Source organism: Artemia franciscana, chromosome 2 (assembly GCF_032884065.1).
Source record: "Artemia franciscana chromosome 2, ASM3288406v1, whole genome shotgun sequence".
Lineage (NCBI taxonomy): Eukaryota > Metazoa > Arthropoda > Branchiopoda > Anostraca > Artemiidae > Artemia > Artemia franciscana.
In genome coordinates this window covers 62,892,264-62,915,762 of record NC_088864.1, presented here as the reverse complement: position 1 = coordinate 62,915,762, position 23,499 = coordinate 62,892,264, and the positions used below count along the sequence as shown (strand labels likewise).

Below are 23,499 nucleotides of genomic sequence, written 5' to 3'. Positions count from 1 at the left end.
CGCATTTATTCCTTTTGCATTTCTTTGCAATAAATGTGAGGCCTCTGCTGATTTCTTCTGATAATTACGCACCCACGATGGTCACAAAATACATTTCTGTAGTCACTCCCAGAATAGAGCCAAGATCTTTCCATGCTGATTGGCTGCGGGAGCACTGGAGGTTAATGCCTAGTCTAAAGCTGTGTGTTGAAATCCTTCTACAGGCAAGGTACAACTCCGCGCAACTGGTGTCTATATAGGCTGTGGGTCGGATTCAAAGGAACTTTGAATTACAATTAAATTTAATCGTTTTTAATTTTCCATATTCTCTTGATTTCTCAAATAAAAAAAAATATGTAAATTGAGAATGTTAGTTAATAGCATCTTGGACTGTGACAGCGTTTAATGAGGGTTTACAGAGCTTAATAGCATATTTGGATGAATGTAATTACTGGCGGGTAATTAAAGTTACGGGCCAGAGGCAACATAGCACGAAAGATGACGAGCCCAGAAAGCCCTCTTCAACATCCATTCTTGAAGGTTGATGCTAATTTAATGCATAAGTATAAAGAAGTTTAGGAACAAATATACCCAAGCTCAAATAAAAGTAGGGGTGACAACTGGAGGGATGGTAGAGGTCTCCTCAAATTTTGAAAATGCCTTTTTAGGGTGTATATTCAGTGATAAGGGCCTTATTTCAGCATAAGAATGTAAAACAAACAAATAAAATACCCCTGCCATTAGTTTTGAAAAATAAATTAAACACACCCCCTTACTGGAAAAACGACAATCCCTGGTAAGGGAGTCGATTTAAAACAAGTAGCATAACCAAAAGCTATTTTCACCAACTTAAACAAAGTGCATGTATCCATTCTATATGATGAAGCAAAGGGATAAAAAACAAAAACATACTTCTTTTGTAAAACATAAAAAGGTGAAGGATGAATTATGTAGATAGAATGAAATTTGCTTAAATCCTCATTCTTTTATTTAGTTTTATTCCTTACTGACGATGATATACAACTAAAATATTTGCTTAGATTTTCTTCTCGGCACAATTTTTACAAAAGGGCCCCATTCTTTTTCTTCTTTTTTGTATGACCTAGATTATATACTAAACATGCATCAATTTTCACCACAATGTAATTTTAATTATCAGAGAGCAACAAACAAACGAAGTTGGTCAGAGTCAATACCTTTAAAAGACCTCTTACCCTTTGACCAGCAACATAATAAGGATTTTTGTTTGGGAGAGGAAATGTATTTTTTCGGGGGGAAAGGGTGGGAGAAAAACTCTAAAAACAAATTAAAAGTTTGTTTATATGCATTTTGTTTATGTTTTCATGAGTCACGCAAAGATTTTTGGGGGCATTCGAAACCCCTAACTCCCTCTGGATATGGATTTGTCTTTGAATTATTATCCTCTACTCCGAAGCCGAGGAAAAAACTCATCTGGAAAAAAATACACTAGAAACACTTAAACACAGCTTACTTCATTTGTTGAATAACTCCAAACCTGGCCAATAGCAAGTCACAGTACATTTCCAGAATTTCCATTGCTTCAACTATGTAGTCTTCTCTAATTATCTGCTCAACTTTTATCCTGGCTAAAAATAAAGTCAAAATAGTACAATCAGAGATAACCACTGCTTGATAACAATTACATAGATAACCAATACTTGAGCCCTCATAATATCTGCTAGTTAATAAACACCAGCTTGTAATGTAATATCAATAATAAATATAAATAAAAAACAATATACATAAATATAACATAATAAACATATAAAATATAAATTGTCACTCCTTGGATCTCTTCTTTCATATAATTGCTATGCTGCTATGAGCATGTTATTACTATACTAATTGGGTAAAATAGTGATGATTTGAAATGTGAGACGACTGATCCTTTACTTACATTAAAAAATACTTACTTTACCTGTTTTTAATTTCTTGATTATATCCTAGATTGTCCTGAAAATAAGGGACCAATGTCATTGACAAACATCCATTTACTACAGTAGGTTTTTGGCTAGATATTAGTCAAATGTAGAAAAACAATATTAGGCCAAAATACACAGCACAACATATTTTGCTGTCATACTTAAAAGTCTACACAAATTAAACTCTATTGCTGTAATAGGCCTTCTTCCAATTGTGTGCAATCCCCTACAATCACTTATGAGAGAAAAGTTGACCCTTTCTCCTGTATTTATCAGCCACTTCTCAATATACACCCCTCAGCCAACAAAAGAGAAAAATTCTCCTGCCCTCCTTCCAATATGCACAAATTCTTAGCTTGACTCATTTTCTTATTTTGATCCTGTTGATTTTACAGGCTTTTGGGATTAAAAATCTTTCTTTCAACTAGTAAATAAAAATAAATTTCTATATGCAGCTCACCTAGATAATCTCTTTCTAAAAGAGCTTAATGATATGTCAGTGAGTATTATTTCTCCTGGAAGACCATTTACCTACAATCACTTATGAGAGAAAAGTTGGCCCTTTCTCTTGTATCTATCAGCCACTTTGAATATACATCCCTCAGGGAAAAAAATACAGAAGAAATTCTCCTGCCCTCCTCCCAATATGCACAAATTCTTAGCTTGACTCACTTTCTTATTTTGATCCTGTTGATGTTACAGGCTTCTTGAATTAAAAAATCTTTTCTTCAACTAGTAAAAAAAAAAAAAAAATTCTATATGCAACTCACCTAGATAATCTCTTTTTAACAGAGTTTAATAATATGTCATTGAGTATTATTTCTCCTGGAAGACCATTTACCAATACAACCATCTTCCCAATGAACCTTTCTGGTATACATTCATACCTAAAGGTTTCTTACCAACTATAGAGTATAAACAAAGTAACATACCCACCAATCCTCCTTTGTGCACTAGTATGTTCTTGTAGAAAACTACTTTAGATGCAAATAACCTAATGCTATTAAGATAACTAATGCGACTCACCTAGATAATCTCTTTCTAAAAGAGCTTAAGAATATCTCAGTGAGTATTATTTCTCCTGGAAGACCATTTACCAATACAACTATTTTTCCAATGAATTTGTCTGGTATACATTCATACCTAAAGGTTTCTTACCAACTGTATTAGTATAAATAAAGCAACATACCCAAAAATCCCCCTTTGTGTACTAGTATATTCTTGTAGAAAACTACCTCAGGTGCCAATAACCAAATGCTATTAAGATCACTAAGAATATGTCATAAGAATACAATTAGATACTACATTACTAAATACATTGATTTTCTAAAAGCCCAAGTGAAGCAATACAAGTTATTGATACCCCAAGAAAGAGAAGATAGGTAAACACAATAAGTGTTTCAATGCAGATGGTATACAATTGTAGAGTAGAATTTTTAGCAGTGATGTCAATTCACAGAAATGTAGGAGGGGGCCCTATATAATTTTTTCCAAACTTTTAGGGTAGTCACACTGATTTTGCTACTTTCTTCAACCATCTCAATAAAATTCTTTTAAAATGGCATTTTTCTGTGAAAATGCCAAAAAGACTATTTTTCAAAATATACAGGGGGAAGAGGTTGCCACCCTCTCCTAATTGAAGCTTTTGACTTCCAAAAAGGACTTGAAGAACAAGATGTCTTATAATGATGGATTTTAGAATAGATAAAGCTTGAGATTGGAAAGTTTTAATGTGATTCTTTAAATGACTATTGTGTGCTTTTATATCAAAATAGATATTCAATATACTCTATGTAAGCATTAAAAAGAGAGAACCCAAAACCCATTCAGCCAGTCACTAGTATTAGCCTATCATAATGTCAATATAAAATAAGTACCTCTGTCAGCACTCTTTGCCTTTAAATAGTCAGCAATTTCTTTCCTGGCCTTCTGTGAAAGCTCTGTCTTCTTCTTTTCTAGCATTTTTAATCTTTTTGTTACCAAATTCAAATTTATTTTCAGCTTGTTATAATTAGGTCCACTGGAAAACATTGTTGCAGCTAAAAAGAAAACAAGTAAAAGATATTGTTCAACCATTACTAAATTATTTATACTAGATAATATTTTAAACTGCTAATCAAAATATAGCAAATATGGTTCAGAAATGGGCTAAATACATTTTATATTCACAATGCAAGAAACTTATGCAAATATGTAAAAATAACTATTCAACTTTGGAGAGTTTAATTAGCCTTTGACTAAGGAAAAACTTGGTTTGAATTGGTGTTAAACAATTTCTGTTGCCACAGATTTCTTGCTTTTCTTTTTATTCCTCTTCCATTAGAGTTCTTTTAAAGTGATTTTGATAGAATGTATTTTCTGGGTAGATGAGAACATTGCCATCAGTTTTTTTATTAACAAATTTACTTTCAGTTATTCTAAATTTTGATTTTTACTACACCATATCTTAAATTCTATTATGTGGATGCAGAAAAATGGCTCCTTGTGGTTTGCCTGCCAGTGTTAACTCCAAAATTTAGTTGAGGACTCTTGGGCATCCCAGTCTAGACACCACTCCTGCTTGTATGAAACCTTGTCTGCACCTTGTATGAATGACTCTAAGGTTTGAAATTGGATGGTTTGACTGCTTAGGGAGGTCCAAAGTGGAGCAACATGGTGGAATAGAAATGGTAGCATTCTTTGTGGTTTGTAGTTTGTTGAGGAATTTTCTGGGAGTTCTCCTTGATTCCCTGGCTAGGTTGATGGGGAGAAGGCTTGGAATGGGATTGCCCTGTGAATGCTTTGATGACATCACCTCTCTGTCTACAGAGGGCAATGACTAGAATTTTTATTGCTGCAAGCTGCTCTTGGTAAGGGATGGTTCTAAGGTTATCATGATATATATTAATTGGCTATATTTGTTTCTTTTTAGGGTTTATTGTTTAGGTAACATTTGAACTAGTAAAGGCTACAAGATGAAACAAAGATGAATGACTTGATGGATAAATAAAAAAATGTCTAAATGTGACAATTTCTGGCAAAATTCTAGGTGAAATACTTATTGTCAGCTTGGAAAGTAGTTGAGTTAAAAGTTAGGTGAATAAAACTCTTAGGAATGGATTCAGCCTTAATTAGCCTATGCTATGAGAAGATCATTTTGAGTATGTAGGGTACTTCTATTCCTGCCTCCTCTCTCCTTTTTGAACCAATAATACTTTAACAGACAAAACCTAAATTTATAAATACTTTAGTACCTGGAAACCACAGCTCCTAACTTAAAAGGTAAATTCCAATAGACCCAGGTCTAGGGGTGTACAGTGCTAGGGGCTGCTGTACTGCCTATTGACAAAAAAGTGATTTTAAAACAACATAAGAATTCTACTGCCACTTACAAACTGTCAGATGTCTCTCAAGAATAGTAGCTGAGAGTTTGGTATTACCTCTCTCTTTCATTACTTTTGGCTCATCTGTTCAGTGTTTCAACTGTCCCATAATTTTTGGGGATTTCCCTGAACATAAAAAAAAATAAATAAAATAAAAAAAAATATAACAAAGCAGCCAAAACACTTGAGCCTAGAAGCATCAAAGCTTTAAATCCAGCCCTGAATATAAACATCATCAAGTGTCCTATTCTTATTCTTTTGTTAGGCATTAAATTGGCTTTTCAGTCAAAACTATTCAGGCCTTTTCCTTTTGACTTTCTATATGAGATGTGTTGTGCTACTACTGGTGGTTGCAAGTTGTTTAACTGAAGATAGCTTGGTTTTGATTATATATCTTGCAGTATTTCTTTTGATTCAAGGAACTGAAAGATCAATGTATGTATTTTGAGTTCAGTATTTTTTGCATAGGTTGAGTCAGCCAGGCTAATGACTGATAGTGGATTTTGTGGTATTTGAAACACCTTAACAATTTATTTTGAAGGATAAGCTATGTAGGCATCAACATAATACATTTGAACAGACAATGAACAGGTCAATTATATCATTATTTATATTGTAATACCTGCAACACAGGGAGGACAGGGGTTAAACCAGTAGAATTTGAGAATTGATAGAAGAAAGCCTGTAGGTTCAATCTATTGGAGCCTGAATGGATTCTGCAGTAAATTTTGGAGTGGAACTTATGAGGGAAAGGAGGTAAATTTCGTTTAATAGTGGTAAGAAGGGCCTCTGATAATCTCTTCTAATATATATCCCTGAGAGGGATTGGTCTCCTACTTGGTTGATCAATACTTGGTAATATTTTTTTTTTTGCAATTTCATCAAACACCTATTACCCAAAACGTCTGAGCAGCTTGGAACACATTGGAAATATATCATTATTTCTATTGAAACAAGTGCATTTGAGAATATAACAATGGAAAGTAAACATGTCTATCAGTAAAATTCTAGTTTAGTGACTTCTTGCTATCTCAGAAAGGGTATTAGGTTAGGAAAATGAAACTTTCAAGGATGGGTCTACAAGCTAAAGTATATCCCAGGAAGGTATTTTAAAGTACCTACCTCCACTCCTTCTCCCTCTGGAGAGCCCTGAAATGTGCCTACATGACAGGTCTATACCTATTGCAATTTTGACAAAACAACATTTTACCTTAATTTTCAGTTACCAGTTGCTTTTTCTCTGCCTTTAGTTCTGAAAATGCAATTCCTGTTATTTGAGTAGAATTCTGAGCCATATCAATGCTTTTTTTTCAAAATTTAGGAAATGTATTTGCATATCTTTAAAACCTTATAAATTGGGATTGAGAAAAGTTGTGAAGCTGAAAACAATTTTGTTGTACTTCATTCAAGCAGAAGACCTTTTTTGTAAGATTTCACTTTTATAACACACATATTTTTGAAGGTCATCAAACGTCAGGGCCCTCTAGAGCAAGAAGAAGTGGAGGTAGGTACTTCAAAATACCTTCCTGGGACATACTTTAGCCTTTAGACCCATCCCTGAAAGTTTCATTTTCCTAACCTAACCCCTTTGTGAGATAGCAAGAAGTCAATCAACAAGAATTTTACTCATATGGTAAAATTCTAGTTAATTGACTTCTTGCTACCTCAGAAAAGGTTTAGGTTAGGAAAATGAAACTTTCAGGGGTGAATCTATAGACTTAAGTATGTCCCAGGAAGGTTTTTTGAAGTACCCACCTTGGTAAAATTCTAGTTAATTGACTTCTTGCTATCTTGGAAAGGGGTTAGGTTATGAAAATGAAACTTTCAGGGATGAATCTACAGACTAAAATATCTCTCAGGAAGGTATTTTGAAGCAACTACCCCCACTCCTTCTCCCTCTAGAAGGCCCTGACCTTTGATGACCTTTAAAAATATGTGTGTTATAAAAGTGAAACCTTGCAAAATAGATCTTCTGCTTAATTAACGTACAACACAATTGTTTTCAGCTTCTTAACTTTGCTTGATTCCATTTTATAAGGTTTTAAAGATATGCAAATACATTTCCTAAATTTAGAAAAAAAACATTGATATGGCTCAAAATTCTACTCAAATAACAGGAATTACAATTTTAGAACTAAAGGCAGAGAAAAAGCAACTAGTAACTGAAAATTCAGGTAAAATGTTGTTCTGTCAAAATTTCAATAGGTATAGACCTGTCATGTAGGCAAATTTCAGGGCCCTCTAGAGGGAGAAGGAGTAAAGGTGGGGGTAAAATTCTAGTTAATTGACTTCTTGATATCTCAGAAAGGGTTTAGATTAGGAAAATGAAACTTTCAGGGATGGGTCTACAGGCTAAAGTATGTCCTGGGAAGGTATTTTAAAGTACCTACCCCACTCCTTCTCCCTCTAGAGGGCCTGAAATTTGTCTACAAGTCAGGTCTATACCTAGCCTAGTGAAATTTTGATAATTGAGCAAAGTTGTGAAGCTGAAAACAATTTTGCTGTACTATAATTAAGCAGAAGATCTATTTTACAAAGTTTCACTTTTATAAACTTACCACTATTTGTAATAATAAATAGGCCTAAATAAAAATAACTCACATATTTTTAAAGGTCATCAAAGGCCAGGGCCCTCTAGAGGGAGAAGGGGTGGAGGTAGGCCTAGTTGCTTCAAAATACCTTCCTTGGATATAGGGTAAGACGACCGGTACTCGGTCACTTTGTTCACTCTTCACACTTTTTGACATTCAATCTACTATAACTACTTTATTATACCACCTAGAAATTTGATTTTTCTACTGTTAGAATTGTCTCTGTTTTTTTTAACAAGTAGGTCATTAATTTGAATAGTTTTGCTTATACAGCGCTACATATTTTTGAATTTAGCAAAAGCTATCAGTTCAGCTAATACTCGTCATATGGTTTCTCCTATTGACAAAGATATTACGCAATAATACAGTATCTAAGTCAGAGCCTTGCTATTTCTCGGTCACTTCCAAAAAACCCGTTTAGACATTCTTTGCTGAGGTCTATGACTCAGGCCCTTTGTCTCGTTATTAGACATTTTAATGTTTTGAAATTTGTTATTTCAAATTGGATTTTCAGAGCGAAAATAGCGGATCCAGGATTTTCTTTGGGGGGATGGGGCACATAATAGGTGCTTTGATAAACTTGCGAACAAAGAAATACCTGCAATTAAAAGGGAATCTTGACAATTATGCGTCATACATAGGCCTAGGTAGTGGAAATGGTCTAAAGTGGTAAGGAGTTTGGCCTTTATTTTAATACAACCGGTTATATTTAATACATTATTTAATACAAACCGTTCAAACTGCTCAATGCATCAGCTCTTTGTCTCAATACATATTAATTTTTAAAAGGTTAATTATTTTTGGATAAATTTGAGAAATATGTTATTTTAAATTGGATTTTTAGAGAAAAAATAGTGGATTCAGGAAATTTTTTTTTGGGGCGGGGGGGCGCATAATAGGCTGCTTGGATAAACAAATTTTTATAAATTTTCTCAAACTCGTAACTTTTGATGGGTAAGTCTAAACTTGATAAAACTTATGTATTTAAAATCAGCATTAAAATGCAATTCTTTTGATGTAACTATTGTTATAAAAATTCAGTTTTTTAGTTTCGGCTACTATTGACCCGGGTCACTCCTTACTACAGTTCGTTACCACGAACTGTTTGATTAGCCATGGTTTGACGTCAGCAACTATTCGATTTTAATTCATTGGATCTCTTGAATTCTCTTGAAATTTTTTCTTGAATTTACTGGTCATTTTGGGATACACATGAAAACAAGAGCTAAGAGCTCATATGGCACTTGTGACAAGGTCGGAAGAGCCAAGAGCTCATATCGCATGAGCTCTAGCAAAAGTCTAAGAATCAATAGATTGTTTTAAAAGGAAAATCAGAGGCTTAATGCCGGTTGGGATTTAAAATAAGAGCTCTGAGTCACGAGGTCCTAAATATCAAAATTCATTAAGATCCTATCACCTACTCGTACATTAAAAATACCTCAATTTTTCTAATTTTTCCCCTCCCTTCAGCCTCCATATGGCCGAATCGGGGAATCAAGGAAATCAAATCAATTTGTACTGTTCCCTGACGCGCCTACCAATTTTCATCGTCCTAGCATGTCCAGAAGCACCAAACTCGCCAAAGCACTGAACCCCACCACCTAACTCCCCCAAAGAGAGTGGATCCAGTCCGGTCACGTCAGTCACGTATCTACGACATTTATAAGCGTTTTCCAAGAATTCCGGTCTCCCCCTAATATCAACAGATTTGGTCAGGATTTGAAATAAGAGCTCTAGGACATGAGTTCCTTCTAAATATCAAATTTCACTAAGATCCAGTTAAAAATACCTCAATTTTTCTAATTTTTCCAAATTAATAATCCCCAGCTCCCCCAAAGAGAACGTATCCGTACCAATTATGTCAATCTCGTATCTATAACTTGTGCATATTCTTTCCACCAAGTTTTATCCTGATCTCTCCGCTTTAACCGTTTTCCAAGATTTCCACCCCCCCCCCCCCCCCCAATGACACTGGATCCGGTCGGGATATAAAATAAGAGAATTTGAGTTTCAAGGTCCTTCTAAATATGAAATTTCATTAAGATACGATCACTCTTTCGTAAGTTAAAAATACCTCATTTTTTCTAATATTTTACAATTAAATCTCCCCCCCCCAACTCCCTCAAAGAGAGCAGATCCGTCCCAGTTATATCAATCCCGTATTTAATACTTGTGCTTATTTTTCCCACCAAGTTTCATCCTGATCCCTCCACTCTAAGCATTTTCAAAGATTTTAGGTTCCGCCCCCCAACTTCCCCTTCCCCGGATCCGGTCAGAATGTGAAATGAGATCTCTGAGACATGATATCCTTCCAAATATAAAATTTCATTAAGATCCGATCACTCCTTCGTAAGTTAAAAATAATTCATTTTTCTAATTTTTCAGAATTAACCTCCCCCCCCGCAGCTCCCCGAAAGAGAGTGGGCCCATTTAGGTTATGTCAATCATGTTTCTAGGACTTGTGCTTATTTTTCCCACCAAGTTTCACCCCAATCCCTCCACACTAAGCGTTTTGCAAGATTTTAAGTTCCCCCCTCAATTCCCCCCAATGTCACCGGATCCAGTCGGGATTTAAAATAAGAGCTCTGAGACACGATATCCTTCTAAACTTCAAATTTCATTAAGATCCGATCACTCCTTCGTAAGTAAAAAATACCTCATTTTTTCTATTTTTTTTTAGAATTAACCCTCCCTCCCAACTCACCCAAACAGAGCAGATCTGTGCCGGTTATGTCAATAACGTATCTTGGAGTTCTGCTTATTTTTCCCACCAAGTTTCATCCCGAACCCTCCACACTAAGCGTGTTCCCAGATTTTAGGTTCCCCCCTCCAACTCCACCGGATCTGGTCAGGATTTAAAATAAGAGCTCTGAGACACAATATCCTTCCAAACATCAAATTTCATTAAGATCCCATCACACGTTCGTAAGTTAAAAATACTTCATTTTTTTCTATTTTTTACGAATTAACCGGCCCCCACTCCCCCCCCCAGATGGTCAAATTGGGAAAACGACTATTTCTAATTTAATCTGGTCTGGTCTCTGATACGTCTGCCAAATATCATCGTCCTAACTTACCTGGAAGTGCCTAAAGTAGCAAAACCACGACAGACCGACAGAATTTGCTATTGCTATATGTCACTTGGTTAATACAAAGTGCCATAAAAATATAGGCTATCAATGATAGCAAGACCGAACCCAGGAACCAGGACTAGGTCCCCTTCCTCTCCCTCCAAAAAATGTTTATCCAACACAAAAAGATGTTTAAAGCATAAAACGTGTGAAATCCAACATTTTATGTATAAAACATTTTATGGTCGGGTGGAGGGGGATACGTGGGAGGATCCTTCTAAGGGGTGGATTTATCACGGGGAAGCGCATTTCCAAAAAGGGGATGCTGGATTTTCCAGCTTTATTTGAAAAAAAAAACATTTTTGGTTACTTTTTAAGTAACCAAAAAATTCGAGGGAAATTAGGCCACCTCCCCCGCCCCTTATTGATCAAAATTGTCCGATCAAAAGTTTGAAAACACAATTTAGCCATACAAAAATAATATGCAAATTTCGTTTTAATTATTCAGTTACGATGAGCCAAAATCAAAATCTACATTAATTCAAATGCGTTCAGAAATTAAATAAAAAAAGTTTGTTTCCGTGAAAGTAAGGAGCGGCATTAAAACTTAAAACGGATAGAAATGACTCCGTATATAAAAGGGGCTGTCCCCTCCTCAACGCCCCGCTCTTTATGCTAAAGTTTTCTATTGTTTTAAAAAGTACAACTGTGACAAAGAGATAAATTTTAGCGTAAGGAGTGGGGGCGTTGATGAGGAGACAGCCCCTTTCATATACTGAACCCATAAAGGAGGATGAAGGGATTAGACCTTCCTGCTCCCCCAAAAAAATTTCTCAAACACAAGAGACGTATTAAAAATACATTTGTTTTTTAAGGATTCTTTTTCCAACCCCTCCCCCCAGCAAGCCTTAAATGGTATTAAAGTTAAAATAAACCAACCCAAGTTTTTTTTTAAACTTTTAATAGACTTCTAAATTGCATTTTGAGATCCGATGACAGGTTATGGTTTTAAACCGACAAGACCGGAAAGATAACGAATAAAGTTTGTACGTAATGTATCAAGAAATAATAAATATTAGGGTGGCATTTCGGGTTTGGTCAAAGCACCTGCTATTGAAAGTTGTGAGAGAATTAATAGTAGATCTGAAAACGCTTTGACTGTGTAATTGTTTTAAATATGGGAAGCAATTAATTTTGGGTTTACTCCCAAAGCAATTAATTTACGTGCACGGAATAGTTCGTACAGTCGAGAAAATACTAGGGAAATTATTGAAGAAAAATTATCGTTAATACAGGAAAGTTAGAGAGATCTGGAGTGCATGTTGATGGGGGATTTTAATGCGAATACCGGTATGGAGGCTGAGATCTTAGATGTGTTGATCCCAGATTTAGGCGATTTTGTCCCAATTTGTTGTAGAATACCACGAAGTAACAAGGATGAAAAAACAAAAATAAATATATGGCGAAGAAAGCTCCTGGCGCTTTGTGGGGAACATGATCTGATGATTACTTGCCTTTCGGGACCAACTCCTAGTGTTGTAGATTATGCGCTAATTAAAACGCAATTTGTACCTGAATCAATTAATATGGGAACATTAGCTTTAGTTAGATCTGATCGTAGAGCTATTAAGCTTCAGCTGAAGGTTGGGCAGTTTCAGGACCGCGTCCCACGAGTAAGAAATTTCTACAATGTGGGGTTTAGAAAAGTAGGTTTAGAAAAACGAATTAGAAATTATTTAACAGATAAGATATTGAGGCATTTAAAAGAGAGCTCTTGGAATCGCATGTAAAAAATAAGTTGAAAGCGTTAGAGGACAATGAAAAAGATGCACATGGTGTAATTATGCAGTTAAGTGAAATAAATGAGCAGTTGTGTAGAGTCGTGTGGCCTGCCAAAAAAATATAAAAAAGAATGAGCCATATTTTGATTTGAATTGCAAGTTAATTAAATTAAAAAAAACTATTTTTTAGTAACTGAAAGTAAGGAGCCACATTAAAAGTTAAAACGAGCAGAAATTAGTCCGTGAATAACAGGGGCTGTTCCCTTCTCAACGCCCCGCTCTTTACGCTAAAGTTTGACTCTTTCTCTCAATTCTGCTTTATTAAACAGTAAAAAACTTTAGCGTAAAGAGCGGGGCGTTGAGAAAGGAACAAACTAGTTTTTTATATTTAATTTCTGAACATTTTTGAATTAATGCATATTTGATTTTGGCTCTCCGCACATAAATTATGAAAATGAAATTTGTATATTAATTCTTTTTTTGGCTAAATGGCTTTCTCTTAGTTTTGATCAGACAATTTTGAGAAATAAGGGGTGGGGGAGGAGGCCTAATTACCCTCCAATTTTTTGGCAACTAGAACTTTTAATTTTTATCGAACATTTTTATTAGTAAAAAATATACGTAACTTAAGAATTAACTTGCATAATGAACTTTTATATTCTTATATTTTTATTCCGTATATGAGGGGGTTTATCCCTTCGTTAATACCTCACTCTTTACACTAAAGCTTAAATTTTGTCCCAACTCTTTAAGAATGACCCCTGAATCAGAAAGGCCGTAAAATAAATAGTTGAAATTACTAAAAATACTTTAGCGTAAAGAGCGAGGTATCTAGGAGGAGATGAACCCCTCATATATGTAATAATCTCTGTTCGTTTTAAGTTTTAATGCTATCCCTTACTTTCAGTTGAAAAAACTTCTTCATATTTATTTTTTCATTGATTTTTTATAATAATACTAGAAAATCCTGCGCCCCCTTCATTGAATTCAACGAATTCAATGAAATACAAAGTGATGAAATAATGCATGCAAAATTCAAAGATGAAAAGTACAATATATGGAAAACAACCGACATTGCTACAAAGTACCCTTTGCTTTTCCTATGTCTTATCTTGTTGAAGCGGCATTTAGTCGTGTTTCTCAAATGTTATCGAAAGATCGCAATAGACTTGACATTGTGAAAAGGGGTGATCTTCGACTATCATTAACATCAATAGAACCAAATATAAATAAACTCGCCGAGAAGAATCGACCACTGGGATCTCATTGAATATTAAATTAAAAAAAAGTTTATTGTAACGGTAAGTAAGGAGCGACATTAAAACTTAAAACGAACCGAAATTACTCCGCATATGAAAGGGCTTTTTCTCCTCAATGCCTCGCTCTTTACGCTGAAGTTTGACCCTTTCTCTTAACTCTACTTTTTAAAACAGTAAGAAACCTTAGCGTAAAGAGCGGGGCGTTGAGGAGGAAAAGTCCCTTTCATATACGGAGTAATTTCTGTTCGTTTTAAGTTTTAATGTCGATCCTTACTTACCGTTACAAAAACTTGTTTTTTTGTATTTAATTTCTGGACGTTTTTGAATTAATGCATTTTTTGATCTTGGCTCTCCGCACATAAATAATTAAAACGAAATTTGCATATTAATTAATTGCAATTAATCGGAAGATTTTAAGAAAAAAGAAGCGAAGGAGAAGGCCTAGTTGCCCTCCAAGTTTTTGACTACTCAAAAAAGCAACTAGAACTTTTAATTTTTTACAAACGTTTTCATTGGTAAAAAATATACGTAACTTACGAATTAACTTACGTAACAAACTTCTATATTCGTATGTTTTAATAGCGTATATGAGGGGGTTCAACACTCGTCGATACCTCGCTCTTTACACTAAAGCTTAGATTGTGTCCCAATTCCTTAAGAATGACCTCTGAAACACAAAGGCCGTAGAATAAATAGTTGAAATTACTAAAAATACTTTAGCGGAAAGAGTGAGGTATAACGAGGTTTTAATGCTGCTCCTTATAGACATATCTGCATGAGCCCCTCAACGAAATACAAAGTGATGAAATAATGCATGCAAAATTCAAAGGTGAAAAGTACAATATATGGAAAACAACCGACATTGCTACAAAGTACCCTTTGCTCTGGGATAAAGCGCAGTTCTACGTTATTGCTTTTCCTACGTCTTATCTTGTTGAAGCGGCATTTAGTCGTGTTTCTCAAATGTTATCAAAAGATCGCAATAGACTTGACATTGTGAAAAGGGGTGATCTTCGACTATCATTAACATCAATATAACCAAATATAAATAAACTCGCCGAGAAGAATCGACCACTGGGATCTCATTGAATATTAAATTAAAAAAAAAAAAGTTTATTGTAACGGTAAGTAAGGAGCGACATTAAAACTTAAAACGAACAGAAATTACTCCGCATATGAAAGGGCTTTTTCTCCTCAATGCCTCGCTCTTTACGCTGAAGTTTGACCCTTTCTCTTAACTCTACTTTTTAAAACAGTAAGAAACCTTAGCGTAAAGAGCGGGGCGTTGAGGAGGAAAAGTCCCTTTCATATACGGAGTAATTTCTGTTCGTTTTAAGTTTTAATGTCGCTCCTTACTTTCATTTCAAAAAACTTATTTTTTTTTATTTAATTTCTGAAAGTTTTGAATTGATGCATGTCTGAATTTGGCTCTCCATACATAAATTATTAAAATATAATTTGCATATTAATTTTTTTTTTTGCTAAATGGCTTTCTCTTAGTTTTGATCAGACGATTTTGAGAAATGAGGGGTGGGGAAGGAGGCCTAGTTGCCCTCCAATTTTTCGGTTACTTAAAAAGGCAACTAGAACTTTTAATTTTTAACGAACGTTTTTATTTGTAAAACATATACGTAACTTAAAAATTAACTTACGTAACAAACTTTTATATTCTTATATTTTTGATTATATATATGAGGGGATTTGTCCCCTCGTTAATACCTCGCTCTTCACACTAAATCTTAAGTTTTGTCCCAATTCTTTAAGAATAACCCCTGAATCAGAAAGGCCGTAGAATAAATAGTTGAAATTACTAAAAATAATTTAGCATAAAGAGCGAAGTATTTATCTCCTCCTAAATACCTCGCTCTTTGTGGTAAAGTATTTTTAGAACCCCTAATATGCGTAATAATCTCTGTTCGTTTTAAGTTTTAATGCTTCTCCTTACTTTCAATTGAAAAAAATTTTCATGTTTATATTTTCATTGCTGTTTTTTTTTAATAGTAATGCTAGAAAATAATGCGCCATTTTCATTGAATTTCTCTTCCCCAATGAAATATTCCTCCAAGGAAAGATCCTCCTATATAGCCCCCTCCCCTGAACCCCACACCCAAACCAAAAAAATTCCCCTGAAAATGTCGGTACACTTCCCAATAACCATTACTGTATGTAAACATTGGTCAAAGTTTGTAACTTGCAGCCCCTCCCCAAAGACGTAGATATGGTAAGTCATCCCCAAAGACATAGTTATTATGGTTTTCGACTATGCGGAACAAAATGGCTATCTCAAAATTTTTATCCGTTGACTTTGGGAGAAAAATGAGCGTGGAAGATTCCCTCCGATTTTTTTTTTGGTTACTTAAAAAGTAACCAAAAATGTTTTTTTTTTTTTTTTAAATAATGCTGTAAAATCCAGCAACTCTTCATGAAAATGCTCTTCCCTGTGGTAAATTCACCCATAGAAACATCCTCTCACGTATCCCACTTCCCCTGACCATAAAATTTTTTATACATTAAACGTTGGATCTCACACGTTTTATACTTTAAACGTCTTTGTGTTGGAGAAATTTTTGGAGGGAGGGGACTGTTTTTCTAACTTGTTTTTCTAAGAAAATTTTTTTTCTAGCTTGTAATTCGATTTCCCGAAAATATTTGTCGCACGTTGGGATCCCTCATGATCTTAAAAAGGATCACAACTTAAGTGAAAACAGATCTTTCTTCAAATATAAGTATGCTACAAGAGTAGCCTATGTTTGAGTTGGAATCGTAGCCTATGCAAAAAAAAAATATGGAAGGAATTAACAGCTAGAATTTTTTTATCAGAATGTTTCAATCCAAAATTTGAGATAGCATCCTGCTTTCTATGGCTGTAATGAGAGAAAGGTTAAGATGGCTAGGGCACGCTTTGTGGAAAAAGGATGAATTATTACCAAATACAGTCCTTTTTGGCTGGCCGTCTAGGGCTAAACAGAAAGCTGGTCATCCGCGGTTGGTGTGGGAGGATTTCATGAAGAAATATGGGGATTCATGGGGAATATGGGGAGGATTTATATATATATATATATATATATATATATATATATATATATATATATATATATATATATATATATATATATATATATATATATATATATATATATATATATATATATAGCAGGCACGTACGCAAGAAATTTTTTTTCGGGGGGGGGAACCTCGAAACAGCAGATATAAAGTAGCAATTTTTTATTTAGTAATGCAAAAAGCACGTATATCGGAAAATACAGATTAACTTTAATTTGTAGTATTGTAGCGGATGGGGGGAAGAAGACTGGAGCCTCAAAAGTACGTTTTAGGCTCAGGTTGTGTTCATAGCGATTTAGAATCAGTGATTAATCTATTATATCCCACTGAAAGGGAAATTTTAGGGTTAACAGTGCGATATGGGTGTTGCAGGGGGTAGTTCTCCTAATGCAAAAACGTAGATTTTAATGAAAAATAATAGTTTCCAAAATTGATCCATAAAAGCTGTACTTTATCCTGAAAAGGGGGGATAAACGCCCTAGTATCAAGGATAATTCTATTTTGCCGTGGAAAGCAAACTCTCTTTACAAAAAAACAACAACAGTACAATTGCTAATTACTTCAAAGAGGGTAAAAAGTTGGACAGAAAACGTATTAATAATTGGGCAGTGACTTGACCGGATAATTGCATGCTGTAAAATCCCCCAAAAAAGGCTTCACAAATGTATCTAATTCTTAATAAACGTCCTATTTTTGCCAGAAATCCCAAGAAACCATTGGGAAATTAAAAATTTTACAAAGTTTCAGGCTAAACAAATGAATTTCAATTAACCTAGGAAATGACAACAAGCTACTGTTGTCGTTTCATGTGCAATTATTTGGTTCCTTGTTGGGTTTAAAATATTCAATAGCATATCACCCGCGAGGCGATTAGTTATCTGATTGTTTCGTACTTAGACAGGGAGATGATTCACAACAGTGCATTTTAATGTCAAAACATCCCAGCTCTCATTGAACCGTCAGATAAATAAATAGGGTAATTAACTTGAGTGAAAACAGATCTTTCTTCAAATATAAGTAGGCTATTTTTGAGGTGGATTCGTAGCCTATGCAAAAAGAATTCTGGAAGGAATCCACAACTAGAATTTTTTTTATCTGAATAGTCCAATCAAAATTTTGAGATAGCATCCTGCTTTCTATGGCTCTAATGAGAGAAAGGTTAAGATGGCTAGGGCACGCTTTGCGGATGAAGGATGACAGATTACCGACGATTGTCCTTTTTGACCAGCGGTCTAGGGCTAAGCAGAAAGCTGGTCATCCACGGTTGGGGTGGGAGGATTTCATAAAGAAAGCTTTAAATGAAATGGGAATTTTCTGGGAGAGTGTAAAGAGGGAAGTTTTGAATATATTGGATTGGAAGAGGACTGAGCTTAGCCGTGTTGGCCTCAGAGGGCTTGGTGCTGCGGTAATTTGTTAGTAGTAGAAGTATTTTTTTGTTCAGAATAGTTGAAAGGCCGAACAATTATACCTTTCGAGATACCACGATCCTTCTGGGAATAGGTCTAAGTTATTAAATTTGCCCGTCGCTTACGTAGCCTATTACAGGGAAGTATACATACATTTTTTGAATGCGGGAGTATTTTCTGCAAGTGAAATTTTTTACGAGGAGAATTTCCCATGGCAGGTAAGTTACTAGGGGGTAAATTTCTCATGACAAAATTTTACACCAGGGGAATTTGCTAGAATTCTTACACGAAGTTTTGCCGTAACACCACGATCCTCCTGGGAATATGTCTAAGTCATACCTTTTGTCTGTTGCTTACGTAGTCTTTTATAGGGAAGTATACATACATTTTATGAGTGGGGGAGATTTTCTGCTAGTAAAATTTTTCACGGGGAGAATTTCCAATGAGAGGAAAGTTTCTAGGGGGTGAAATTTTCAGGAGAAATTTAACACCAAGGGAATTTGCTAGAATTCTTATACGAAGTTTTACCGTAAAAAGCAGGGCGATGAGGGAGGGACAATCCCTTTCATATACAGAATATTTTCTGTTCTTTTGAAGTTGGAAGATATACTATCAACCATAAGTTGTCGAGCCAGCTCTTACTAGGTTTTATTTCTCGTTTAAATCTCTTTAATTGCATCTTCAAGATAGATCATTGGCAGGTGGTGAGAACTCCTTGATGTGGCTGAATTAGCGCATTGGATGTTTCCTAAATTTGTGAAGATACATTTGTTATATGGTTTTAAGATATATTAAATAAAAAAACATTTTTTTTTACTGAAAGTAAGGAGCGACATTAAAACTTAAAACGAACAGAAATTACTCCATATATGAAAGGGGCTGTTCTCTCTTCAATATCCCGCTCTTTACGCTAAAGTTTGACGCTTTCTCTCCACTCCATTTTTTAAAACATTAAAAAGCTTTAGCGTAAAGAGCGGGGTGTTGAAGAGAGAACAGCCCCTTTCATATACAGAGTAATTTCTGTCCGTTTTAAGTTTTAATGTCGCTCCTTACTTTTGGTTAAAAAAAACTTGTTTTTTATTTATTTAATTTCTGAACGTTTTTGAATTACAGCATGTTTTGATTTTGGCTCTCCACACTGGAATAATTAAAACGAAATTTGCCTATATATTTTTTTTTTTTGGCTAAATGTTTTTCTCATAGTTTTGATCGGATAATTTTAGAGAAAAAGGAGCAGAGGAGGCCTAGTTACCCTCCAATTTGCGGCTACTTAAAAAGGCAACTAGAACTTTCAATTATTTACGAACGTTTTTGTAACTTACGAATTAACTTACGTAACGAACTTCTATATTCGTATGTTATTACTACTTATATGAGGGGGTTCGCCCCCTCGTGAATACCTCGCTCTTCATACTAAAGCTTATATTGTGTCCCAATTCCTTAAGAATGGCCCCTGAATCACAAAGACCGTAGAATAAATAGTTGAAAATACTAAAAATACTTTAGCGTAAAGAGCGAGGTATTAGAAGGAAGTGAACCCCTCATATGCGTAATAATTTCTGTTCGTTTTAAGTTTTAATGCTCCTCATTACTTTCAGTTGAAAAGTCCTTCAGTCTTTGTTAAGTTTTACTAATGTCGCATACCGCCAAAAATTATTTAATTAAATTTAGGTTTATCAACGGAATCTGTCCGTATTACTACAAAAGCCAACTGCAAGGCGAAGATCTTCATTTTGTAGTAACAAGGAGGAGAAATTAAAATCATAACTTCTTTTTACTGTCAAAAATTTGTTTTTGAGTCTGTCTTGCTATGGCACTAAGGCAAAGAAATTGATAGGCCTATCATTACTTTTTTGGTAGTCTGTTTTGGTTTTTTGGGTTTGCTTGTTTTGCAAAGAGGGATGGCTTTTACAACACAGCCTAGTAGTTTTTTATCGAATTTGTATAATAGAAAATAAATGCACGAGAAGCGCAAAATTTATTAATTTAAGTTTTTGTGAGAAATGATGGCCACTTTACTGCCTATTTTCATCTAATCAAAGCTCCGCATTATACAACATATCACCTCCTCTGTTCATCTTAAAACATTAAAATAAAGGCCAAACTCTTTAATACTTTAGACTATTTCTCTACCCTACAACGCATAATTGTTGAGGTTCCCTTTATTTTGCGGGCATTTTTTTGTTTGCAAGTTTATCTAAGCAACCTATTATGCCCTCCCCCAAAGAAAATCCTGGATCCACTATTTTCTCTCTGAAAATCGAATTTAAAATAACAAATTTCAAGACATTAAAATGTCTAATAACCAGACAAAGAGCCTGAGTCATAGATCTCAGCAAAGAATATCTAAACAGGTTTTTCGGAAGTGACTCAGAAATAGCAAGTCTCTGACTTGAGAGACCGAGTATTGGGTGCTCAGAGACCGAGTATTGGGCATGTTGCAATCCAATCAAAGATTCTGCCCGGGATTTAGTCTGTGACCGACAACCGGTGGGTTTACCCTACTTTAGTCTATAGATTCATCTCTGAAAGTTTCATTTTCCTAACCTAAACCCTTTCTGAGATAGCAGGAAGTTAATTAACTAGAATTTTACCAAAATATGTGTGTTATAAAAGTGAAACCTTGCAAAAAAAATTTCTGCTTAATTGAAGTACAACAAAATTGTTTTCAGATTCATAACTTTGCTCAGTTCCATTTTAGAAGGTTTTAAAGATATGCAAATACATTTCCTCAAAGTCAATAAACATTGAAGTCAATTAACTGGAATTTTACCGAAAAAGAGTGGAGGTAGTTGCTTCAAATACCTTCCCAGGACATACTTTAGTCCCTAGATTTATCCCTGAAAGTTTCATTTTTCCTAACCTAAACCCTTTCTGAGATAGCAAAAAGTCAATGAACTAGAATTTTATCGTAAACTCATATAAAATAACTCTCACCAAGGTTTTTTTGGTCGGTAGGCAGGACCTGTGAGCTCTTGGGTTCAATTCTTGGAAAGCTAATACGCCAATGGTGAATCAAATTATTAATCTGTTTCTTCCTGAAAATAGTTTTAAAATGATAGTTTATAGAACATAGGTAGCACTGGGATACACAAATTGTTGCTAAGTACAATGCTGGAGCACTGTCTGCATTTTCGTTTCAACTCAGGCGCTCACCATCACCAATGACATCCAGCTGTTCCAGTTCCAAAAATTGTAGGGAGGTATATGGACTAACAACAAGTCCTTTCACCTCTTTGACTCCTTCTCTAGAAAAACTAGCCACTGGAAGCGCTATTCTCCTCCAGTCTTCAAGCAATGAATATATGCAATTATGAACAATAGTACACTGTTATTGATAGTGGGAGCTATAGCATTGAGAAAAATTATATTTGTACTTCTACTATTCACAACCCAAAGTTTTTTGAAACCTACAGGCACTAGGGTGCTCTCTCTTGGCACTTGTGTTTCCACAAAGAGTTTATGATGTCTATTTACGATAATGGGGCAAAATAAATTTGGCACTTTGAAGAAGCTGATGCCAAGAATTTTTCAAAAAAGAAAATGCTGAATTGTGGAAGTAATTTGATTTAACATATGTACATATATCAGAACAGCAGTCAGATTTTTTCCCCCATGGATATTCCCCCTGTATACAAAAATGAGTAGCCACAAAGAGGAGTGGGGTTTGAAGTCCAACAGTGTTGCAAGCTCACCAATTACTTTTGACTATCAAAAAGGTCATTAGAACTTTCATTTTCCTAACAAATGAGCCACCTCCAAAGTTTAAACGACTACCATTTCCATAAGAACCTTATTTCTAGGGTTTTTACCTTATCGCTAGATAAATTTTCCTTCTCTATACTTCATAGATTTACCTTTAATATATTTAGATTTAATATCAAGTTTAATAAGTTCGTTTGAGCAATAAACAGTGAGAAAATTGCTTCATTTGGATTACATTGGTTTTGTTGTACATACTGATAGAGTGCATCTGTGGATACTTAAGCGGGCTAGGTTAGACCTATCTTAATAAGACTTGCTCATAAAATTGCATTTGTTTAATGGTGTCTATTGAAACAACGAACTAATTTTTCAGGCGTTGACATTGTTAGATTTTTACTGATTTCTGTTATTGCAGGTGGTGTTCATTTAGTTTTCTGGGTGGTGTTGTTTACCATTTACATACATATTGTCTGTTTACAGTATTTTGGCAGGTAGATAGCCAAGCACCAATCTGTCTAACTTACAATTAGGAAGTATGACTGAACAAAAGACGGTTTTGAACCCAGTTTCAAATTTTGTATCAAGGTCGATGCTTGATGGATTAAGAGCTGAGACAATTGTCAGAAAGGCTGTGAGTTTGTTCACCCACGACACTCTTTTAAAAGCCAAATAGGTATTACAGGGTGAGCATGCGATCAGTTCTAGATTAATCAAACGCCAAAAGGACTATGATAATATTTTACATCTGTGTAATTTGTTTGCTACAGCGGCTAAAGAGAAACGAGTCATGCCAATATTTGCAATTCATTAAACGAGTAATATACCTGTTATTCTTTATGTGGTTGCTGCTCCTGTTGTCTTGCAATTGAATGAACTCAATCGAAGACTTGACGGGATTATCCAGGCAAAGGCCAACAAACAGAAAGTGTCAGGCCTTACTAGCCCCACATGCACCTCCCAATCAAGTCCCAATCTAACTTCACTGGAACAAAGGAAGCTTTTTGTAGACATCCTATGTCTAGCTGCTGCAAAAGATATTGAATAACTAAAGCGTTCTGATAACGAATTGAAAGTTGTTGTAAGAGGCAAAAATGCTGCCAATTCTATCACTGAAACTAAGAAACAGTCGCAGCAAAATATAACAACCTCAGCGAAGTCTCCATCTTTCATTGCAATCGTTAAAAGTGTTTCACCAGAAATAGATGATTCCTAGCGCATGGTAATTATTCTTAATTGCTCTATAGTACGTCAATGTGGTTGATCTGGGGCATTTAAAGTTTATTTTGAACAGCAACTTCATTTGGAGACATTCCTGAGTGGATTTTTCAAAATAGGCTAC

At 34.9% G+C, this 23,499-nt stretch overlaps 1 protein-coding gene across 1 annotated transcript in view; it reads right to left on the bottom strand.

The window, feature by feature from the left end:
• The window catches only part of LOC136043912 (IST1 homolog), a 36,521-nt gene extending 15,032 nt beyond the window's left edge, over nucleotides 1-21,489 (bottom strand). Inside the window, exons 1-3 of the mRNA XM_065728956.1 lie at nucleotides 21,393-21,489; nucleotides 3,800-3,961; nucleotides 1,472-1,586 (exon numbers count right to left, since the gene is read on the bottom strand). Coding sequence (XP_065585028.1) covers nucleotides 1,472-1,586; nucleotides 3,800-3,953 — 269 coding nt within the window. The 5' untranslated portion in view covers nucleotides 3,954-3,961; nucleotides 21,393-21,489. The remainder of the gene's footprint in view (nucleotides 1-1,471; nucleotides 1,587-3,799; nucleotides 3,962-21,392) is intronic.
• Nucleotides 21,490-23,499: the final 2,010 nt, after the last annotated feature.